This window comes from Channa argus, unplaced genomic scaffold, assembly GCF_033026475.1.
Source record: "Channa argus isolate prfri unplaced genomic scaffold, Channa argus male v1.0 Contig038, whole genome shotgun sequence".
In the NCBI taxonomy this organism is placed as follows: Eukaryota; Metazoa; Chordata; class Actinopteri; order Anabantiformes; family Channidae; genus Channa; species Channa argus.
Window position 1 is genome coordinate 206126 of NW_027125257.1, and position 9589 is coordinate 215714.

General features: G+C 38.2%; 1 protein-coding gene across 5 annotated transcripts in view; it reads right to left on the reverse strand.

Annotated features, from left to right (window-relative positions):
* The window catches only part of tmtc1 (transmembrane O-mannosyltransferase targeting cadherins 1), a 125614-nt gene extending 116709 nt beyond the window's left edge, over positions 1-8905 (reverse strand). For 2 of the 5 annotated variants that reach the window (XM_067495723.1, XM_067495721.1), the window contains exon 1: positions 8332-8890. In XM_067495723.1, the coding sequence (XP_067351824.1) occupies positions 8332-8825 (494 nt within the window). In that variant the 5' untranslated portion in view covers positions 8826-8890. Of the gene's footprint in view, positions 1-8331 lie in introns of all 5 variants that reach the window. The other 3 variants (XM_067495724.1, XM_067495722.1, XM_067495725.1) reach the window with 2 other exon arrangements.
* Between the last annotated feature and the right edge of the window lie 684 nt (positions 8906-9589).

Genomic DNA, 9589 nt, shown 5'->3' on the forward strand with positions numbered 1-9589 from the left:
TTCATCATTTCTTATTTTTGACTCTTCATCTCTTGTCTCTTTCTGTTAAGTGCTATGTCTGTCTCTTCCTCCCCTCCTCATTTACAAGAAGAGCATCCATCACCACTTGTTCCTTTGCTGTCTCTTGTCATCTGTCCTCGTGCTTCTATTTTAATAATATAGCCTCTTGTGATCTCTCTTTCTCTGTCTCTATCCCCATTTCTGTATGTCTCTCTCACCGCTCAGTTTAAGGTGAACATCACAGCCTGGCTATAAAAAGGGCCTTCAGGTTGTGTTGTGAATGTGTACTCACTGTTTCTCTGTGTCTTTCATCTTGATTACATCCCAAAAGCCCCACAGTGTTTACCGGCACAGAAAAGACAATCCTGGACTGAATGCGCATTCCCCAGAGGTTGAGCACAGGATGTGTTTGTATGAGCTTGTGAAATGTGTGGAATGGGGGTGGGGTGTTCTTTTCCATGTGTAAAGGAGACCAATACACATACGAGTGAACCTCAGACACAGGGGTTGGCAGATCGCACCCATCTGTTCCTCTGCATGTAAATAAAGCCCTTCCTTAGATGAAGGCCTCATGATTCTGTTCATGTTGAAAACAAGTCCACCAGGCCTGTCCAGGCAGAGAAATATTACAGAATGGATTAGTATCACTGACTTCAGATCAGACACTTCATTTACATGTCCTTTAATAACCCTTTAATATCCCACTAACAATAAGTTTTCATATGTAAGCTGATGTCATATGAATGACAAACCTGGTTTCTGTGATCATGGTATGGGATTAAAGAAACTAAATCTCTTTGCATAACCTGACCCTTGAGTCCTTGCATTGTTTTTCTCAGCCCATTTTTCTAAAAACTACAATATGCAACCAACTCTGCTCTGTCCAGCATTCCTCCTGCTCTGCTGTGCTCTGCTACACTCTGACACACCGGAGGAGAGTACCTCTGCCATGTTGCAGCATGTTCTGAGCCACAAAACCTCTCCACACTGTAATAATAAATATAACTGAATATTACATTACATACAGTAACTTCAAATGCAGTGTTTTCATAGTTCCTCAGTAACTAGGGTAATACCGAAAAAAGAAAAATATCACTAGAACTATCTTTTTACATACTATAAACATTTTACTGTATGACACTAGTAGCAACTTGTTGACTGGCAAAGCGCACATGCTCAGGCTTCTCCAAGAACATGGCAACAGTTACCATTACTGTTGTAACACAAACTGCTGCAGAGGAAGCACTAATCTATTTTGTGATGTAGCCATTTTTCCACATCATTCAAAAACAATATAAAAAAAAATGTATTTTATAATTCTAATCTTAAGGTACCTCATCTTATCATGTTGTCATTATTCTATACTTTGATGCAATGACAACTTCAATGAAACAAGCTCATGTATATGTGAGTAGAGTCAAAGTCACACATGAAAACTCCACAAAGACATCCCTTAGCCAGCTGACAGCAATGAACCCAGAACAAAGCCATCTCATCTTTACGAATCTTAAGCTCTAACGTAGGCAGCATATTTAGTGTTTTACACTAAACAAGGACTAAAATGTTGCCATCTGCCCAAATGTACAGTCATGTTCAAAAGTAGGTAACCACACTTTTAACTTTATGCTTTTTTGTGTAAAAACATAAAAATATCTGTTTGTCATGGGTCTTGGTATTAGGCAAACACAACCTCATTATTTATTTAACAAAAATGAAGCCAAACAGAAAAAGAAGAACATGTCGGCAATACTAAGTATCCCACAGTGTGTCATAGTTTGTAGATCCGACTTTAGCAGCAATAACATTATGCTACATCATTGAGGTCATTGGGCATTTGCTTATGTACCACTCTTTTATCAACCCATAAATGTTGCGGTATCTACTGGTCAGTATTAGATAATTTTCCTGTAGCATGACAGAATTTCGACCAACGTTTAGTTGTTGGACAGATGGCCTTACATAGAAAGGAGTTAATGGTCAAGACAATGACAGCGAGGTGCCCGGGTCCTGTGGCTGCAAAACAAGTCCAAATCATCACCCCTCCACCATCGTGCTTGACAGTGGTGTTCAGAGGTGTTTGTTCTGAAATGCTGCATTTGGTTTTCACCAAACATCTGCACTTTAGTCTCATCTGTCCATAGGACATTGTTCCAGAACTTTTATGGTTTGTTCAAATTAGGTTTTGCAAACCTCAGTAGTGCTTTCATGTTCTTTTAGACAGAAGAGGCTTTTGCCTGGCAAGCCTTCAAAACAAACCATACATAGTTCACGTACTAATTGTGCTCTCGGGGACTTAAACATTTAACATGCTCTGTGATCCATTTCTGCAGAGATTGGTCAGAGATTTCGTTTCTTTATTTTTTATTTTTTTTATTTCTGTGAACATTGCACTGACCTTCGGGAGAATATACTGTTACATCCACTCCTGGAAAGACGGGCAACAGTCTTGAAAACATGTGAATAATTTTTTTCAGAGAAAAGCACAAAACTCCAAATTGTTCAACCAACTGCTCAAACAAAAGCTACTGACATGACAAGTCAATTACTGGTCTTTTTCTGTTTTTTGCTTCTTGTTCAGTAAAAAAGTTTTAATTGCCTTTTAACAAACATAAGAATAAAAGATGTTCAAAGTAATCTTCAGAAATATTAGAATGACGACAACAACAATGGCAACAAGCTTTATTTCTGCTCTGCAGATAATCACATCATGGTTAATTCTGCAGCATAGAAGAGTGAATATAAACTTATTGCTGCAGAAGTTTTTACTTCAAAAGGACATTTAATGTGACCTGAATTGACCTTTATTCTATAGATTAAGCCTAAACCTTTCTTCACATGCACACAGCAGCTGAGGGTTAGGGTTACTGCTAAGGAACACATAACCAGATATTCCTGAGGAAGGAAAAGAATGTATATAAACATTCATACCCCACCCATATACTTCATAAGTAAACCTCATACCCATGACAAGCTAATGAAGGTGGTGAGAAGCTGAGGCTTTGGAAGCCACAACCCAAAGCACTGAGGATTTTTCCCATATGAACAATCAGCCAACACCTGCCTCTCATGAAATATCACCTCCCCTGCATTGCCTCTGGGCATTGCTGTAGCTCTGCTGTGTCCAGCACATACTGCCTGACCACACACACACACTAGGGTTCCCACTCTCACACTCAAGGATCTTCAGCCTTAGTTACCTGAAGTGCAGCGAGTGCCACCTGGGGGAAAATAATGCCTGCCACTAGACCAGCAGGTCATATTGCATAAGCTCTGGATGCAGCTCGAGGGAAAACTGCTTCCCAAACTAAAATGGGCTGAGCTTTATTTTGATAAGAAAAACTAGTTTGACTATTACTATGGAAAAGGAATAGTAGCCAAATTATGTGTATGTGTACAGTCTTTAGATACCAGTTTTAAAAAATGCATTTTAACAAGAACTATTACATTATGCTACATTTATCTTTAGTTTTATCTTTCAAAATTATGGCATTTTCAACTGAAAGCATTTTCATTAAGGACGATTTAGTGTTAAGTTGTTGCATTAGCTGACTTCAATTTGTAGCTTAGAGTACCTAATAAAATTACTAAACCAGGGCTGGGTATTGGTAAAACACAAAATTAAAATTAATTAACAGAAAATTACTCTACATATTGTGCTGCATATGTAGTTGGTCCATTTCTCAACAACTTAGCATTTTAACGCATAAAGTAGCAATATATATATATATATATATATATATATATATAAATATAAATATAAATATATAAATATAAATATATATATATATATATATATATATATATATATATATATATATATATATATATATATATATATATATAAATATAAATAAATGTATGAAAGCTGGAATTGAAGCACATCCACTCTAATGAAAATATTACAGTAAAAAGGAAAGATATTCCCAATGCAAAGTAAACAGTTGCAAGTCAGTGTCAAATACACACACAGTTTTTTGGCGGGTTGCTCTTTATATACCAATCATGATAGTGACCATTTCCTTGACTTCATTAGTTGGGAAATGTTCCACCAGGTGTATTTTTTAACATTACCCAACTTTTACAGTATGTTGTTGCCCCCATTCTTAATTTTTTATTATTTATATTTGAGATATGTTGCTGGCATCAAATTCAAAATGAAGAAACAGATTTCAGTATCAACATTTGCTTTTTTGTATTATGTTTAATGAAATATAATTTTTAAATGATTTGCAAATGATTGCATTCTTTTTGTAATTTTACACAGCGTCACAAGTATTTTGGAAATATGGTTAGTTTTAAGTTAAATTTGTGATTAATAAGTGATTCATACATTTTTAAATATACAGCTGAGTGAAAAATGTTACATATAGTCACCATTTCAATAAAAGTTTTGCACCAGACACGCCAAGTATTTTGTAAGAGAACTCATTAATCTAGATGTAAATATGTGTGCATCGATGTGCTTCAGCTGGTGCCCTGTCTGTCAGCAGTTCTGTTTTCTTTCTGCTGTTGCATTCTCTGTCCTCTCTGTGCTTTGATCTGTGAACAGTCTCTGAACAGATTATCACCACGAACCATCAGAAACTTTCTCTCACGCAGCAGTCTGATGCATTTTGTCTTACTCAAGTCTTTTACACAACACTATGTCAGGTCTCATTGACCTGGTATGGCTGCACTTCTTTAGCCTGACCTCTGACCTCTGTGAGGGAAGAACAGCCAAGTGCCAAATGTGAGTAGCTGACATTTGAAGTCATTGCTTGTTATAATTAAGTCATCATAACAATTAGCATAATAATATACTATAAGGGATCATAAATCTGGCTTGAGCGGGATATGATTACAAGATGGATCTTTATATTTTAGAAAAGGAAACTCATGATGGTTAGCCGATTGTGGTTATCTTAAAACTTATACAGAGGTTCTTTCTATGAGAGGGTGAAACTGAGAAAAGACTGATCTGAGCTTAATTTGGTTTGTGGAAAAGATACTATCTCTAGATGTAGTGCTGGAAGTCATATGACCACTTTGTGATTTAACATATTTTTTGAACATATATTTTGGGTTATAAAAAAATAAGTAAATAAATTACACCCCAAGCCTAGAAAGGAATGTTGTTATTTTGCAGCTGCTTTGCCATAAACCAAAAATTGTATGGCACAGTATGACACCTACAGATAAAAGGTCAAAGTGTTTTTAAACTGCATTTAAAATATATGTTCTTTGGGAACCACAATTGTATGTTATGTAAGACTTAATGGCAAATTATTTATCAGTTTTATTATTTCACTAAACACACAAGTGTAAGTGAAAGCTTTACATTAGAGGGTGCCCTGACCCCACCTAGCTGAAACCTTTGTGCAAACCCACTTCCAGAAAAGTCAGAACTTATTAAAATACATTAAAACCACAATCTGTGACTTGAGTTTTCAATTACCACCTAAATTGTATTTTGTAAATATAAACACAGTTAGAGTTTGATGCCTGCAACACAATCAATAAAAGTGTAGGCGTAGGCAAAACATGAAAAAGTGGATAAAATATTCAATAGGTCAAAAGGCAGTATTGTATGAGAACCAAACACGTTAATGTGATGAATAAAGCTGCATGGGCTCAGCAGCACTTTGAAAAACCATAGTTAGTTATCAACAGATGCAATCTGAAACTCTTATTACACAAATACGAAGCCACACATTAATTCTTTGCAGAAAAGCCGCTAAGTTATCCGGGCCTCACCATGTCAAATAATCAAAAACAGAAGAAACATTTTCTGTGGTCATAAGAGTCCACGTTTCAACTCAGGAAAAACAGAGTTCACCAGGCAAATAACAATAAAGACCGCCTACACTGCTATGAGCAAAGAGTACAAAAAACATTTACTGTGATGATTCGTGGAAGGGTGATTTTTTTATGTGAGAAGCTACCTTTAACACAAAAGGTGTATATCAGCAATGTAGAGAAACATGCTGCTTTCAAGGCAATGCCTTTCTCCAGGAAGTCAGTGGATATTTTAGCTGGACAATACTAGGCCTCATTCTGTGCATAGTACAATAGCATGGCTTTGTAGACACAGAATGTGTTTGCTTGAGTAGTCTGACAGGAGCCCATATCTGTCACCTGCTCAAATAGTATAGAACATCATGAAGAGGAGAACCAGACAACAGTGACCACTGAGCAGGTGAAGTTCTGTATCCACCAAGAATAGGCAATTATCCTACTTGCAAAACTGCAGAAACTAGTATCCTAAGTTACCAAATGATTAAAAAGTGTCAGAAAAAAAGAAGGATGATAGAACACAGTGGCAAATCTGACACTGTCTGTTTTTGTTATAGTGTGTTACAGGCACTAAACTCTAAATTTGCTTATATTTACAAAGTAAAGTTGGTTGGTGAATACAGTGAAAATCAGTTCCAATCCACTTCATTTATATAGTACATTTAAAAACAACTGGGTTGACCAAAGTGCTATAGGAAATTCTATAAATCCATGCAATAAATAAACGATATACAAAATAAACTTATATATATATATAGCAATAAAATAAAAATTGGACTAGCAAAACTCAAACGAAAATTAAAAGCACAATGACTCTTAGTCGGACTTAAAAGCAGGGGAATAAAAATTTGTTTTTTAGACATGATTTAAAAACTTCCACACTTGGGGTCTGTTTTACATGTAGAGGAAGTTTATTCCATAACCTGGGCCCTATGACTGAAAAAGCACGGTCACTTCCGCTCTTAAGCCTGGTCTTAGGGACCTTAAGGAGAAACCTATAAGTAGAAATGAGGGTTCATACAGGACTAAAAGGATGGAGAAATTCTAAAATGTTAGAGGGAGAAGGACCATTAAGATTCCTAAAAACAAAACAATAAAATCTTAAACTCAACTCTAAAATGGACCAGAAGCCAGTGAAGGTACACTAGTATTGGAGTAATATGCCCGTATGAGTGCTGGTAAGTAATGTTTTCTTTGTACATTTGTTAGACGAATTCAAATTTAACATGAATAATACACCACAGATTTTAGTTATTATTGCATTTTAGAAACCTTTCTATTGCATTTCAAAAAACTTTTCAGAAAATCAGGAATGTCTGTAACACTGCAAAGCTGCCTCTTCCAAGGAGGTACATGATTACAAGAAAATCAGAACAGAATCCGGGAGCAACAGACTTCGTGAGCCTGTTTCAGAGGAACACAGAATCAATTTTTGCATAAGCAGCATATTTCCCTCATTTAAGAACACTGTGTGGGTTGCCCTGTCTTTCTCATGCAATCACAGCAAACAACATCTTATAACACAATCCCACCCTGTTCTGGATGCTCGCATGGTTCCTCCGACAGAGCCCTACACTAAACTCAGCCCAACAGATCCGCCCTCTTGGAGCACAGCACACTGCAAAAAAAACAACATATTTTCCCATCATCATCTGCTTGTTCCACAACTTTTACGTCATCTTTCTTACGTCTGTAGCTCACTAAGGTAAGGCAGTCGTCTATGGACCACAGGGTCAGTGGTTCGATCCCCGCTCCTGGCTACATGTTGAAATGTCCTTGGGCAAAACACTGAATTCAAGTTGCTCCCATTGGGCCAGGTGGGTCAGGGGTTTAGTAGGATTAAAACAATAGTAGTAGCCACCATGGGAACTTACATGGCAGCCACCGCCATCAATGTGGGAATGGGAATCAACATTAACCCTAACACTGTTTTGGATAAAAGTGCTATATAAGTGGCCATTTACCATAACCCAACCTGCACTGCACACATTCAGCTCCACTGCAATAAAAGCCTTAAGCCGTAATAAACCTGTGCAACAAGTCCCACATAAACTCTGGTTGTATTTTTTGCTGAACCTCCTTTAACCCTTCAACCTGAATTTGTTACAAATCAGTGTTACAGGGTGGGATGTGCTGGAACAGGTTCAGCGTGCAACTGGCCAGCTCTCCCTGCCCCAACTTATTGTATAAATATTTATGGAAACAAGCACAGACATTTGCACAGACGCGTGTGGAGATCCCTTCATAATAATCCTTTTAGGAAGTTTCGACGTGTCTACAATACGTTTATAATGACCACAACACACTTGGGGTCTCAATTGAAGGCGCTATAATGGTGCAGTATGGTGTATTATAGAGATTGCATCATTTTAAAGTTGACGATTAGGCGATAGCTGAGCTTTTCCATAGAGGCGGCTTATGACGTCACATTTAACTGCGTATCTCTTGCTTCCAACAGCTGGATTCTCACCTGGCTTTAGACTAGAAATAGGGTGCGTGAACTAGCCTAAGGTGTTACCGAGAGCCACGCGCGGAGTTTGGAGCTCGCGGAGAACTTACTTGAAGGTGAGGATGCACAGAGGTCTGTAGGACTTGTGGCTCGTGTTGTCCGCCATCCGCTTGCCCCAGAAGTCGTTACTGAAGATGTTTCTGAGGCTGGAACCTGGTCGTACGTCCGGGTTGTTGATGATAGCCCACACATCGTCGTGCACCAACTCGCCGCGGAGAGAGTTGCTGTAGCACAGAGCACAGAGGACAGCCAGCACGGCGTAGCGACCCGCAGCCCACGCCGCCTCCGGGCGGACGGTCACCCGCGGCGGCTGGCGGACTTTCTTCTCCCGTGCCGACGCTGTCATGTCGGTCCTGGCTTCTCCCGCGGCTGAGCTGGGCTGAAGATGGAACGGTGGAGACCGGAGGATACGTCCATTCCGCCTGGCAGGTAGCGGTTGTGTGTTGCTGTGGATCGAGGGGACGGTGTGGATGTACTGTGTTGCCTTTAACGTGGTCGGGAAATCTGAGCTCCTAATTCCCCTGGTAGAGCAACGGTGTCCCATGGTGGCTACTACTATTGTTTTAATCCTACTAAACCCCTTTGCCCTGAGTGAATTTATTTATTTCTCCCCTTTTCCATCTTGCATAACTTATAGTTTTGTATTTGAACTCCTTGTAACACGTTATTACTTTAAAATATTTCCCATGTAGAAATTAGTTTTTGTCTTTGTGGGTTGGAACGGGTTAACAAAATGTAACTGAAAAAGTTGCAAACAAAAACAAACAAACTTTGTTCCTCCCCTTTTTTTAGTGCATTATCACATATAATATAACATTATTGTATTGTAATGTTCATTAATAAAGTGACCTTTGCATTTGTTTTGTTTTGATTTGTTTCTTTATCATGCGTTTTGCATTTCCTAAAAGATTTATGGATGTACTAAGAGAGGACATGAAGTTAGTTGGTGTGAGAGAAGAGGATGCAGAGGATAGAGTTAGATTGAGACACATGATTCTCTGTGGCGACCCCTGAAAGGGAACAGACGAAAGGAAAAGAAGAAGAAAATTTACTACGATACATTATTTTATGTGGGCTTATGTATGGAGGCGTTATCCTTCATCTATTTGTTCTTGGTTTTGTGTTCATGTGTTCTATGTTATACAAAACAAATTCAGGCTTAAAAAGTTAATTCATGACTTTGAACAAATACTAGGACTAGGTAGAGCCTCTGAGGTTTTAGCAGGAAGAATGATCCAAAATTTTGCATTCATACTTTACTTATTCCTGCATTAAAGGCAGCTGCAGGAATAAGTAAAGTGTGAACTT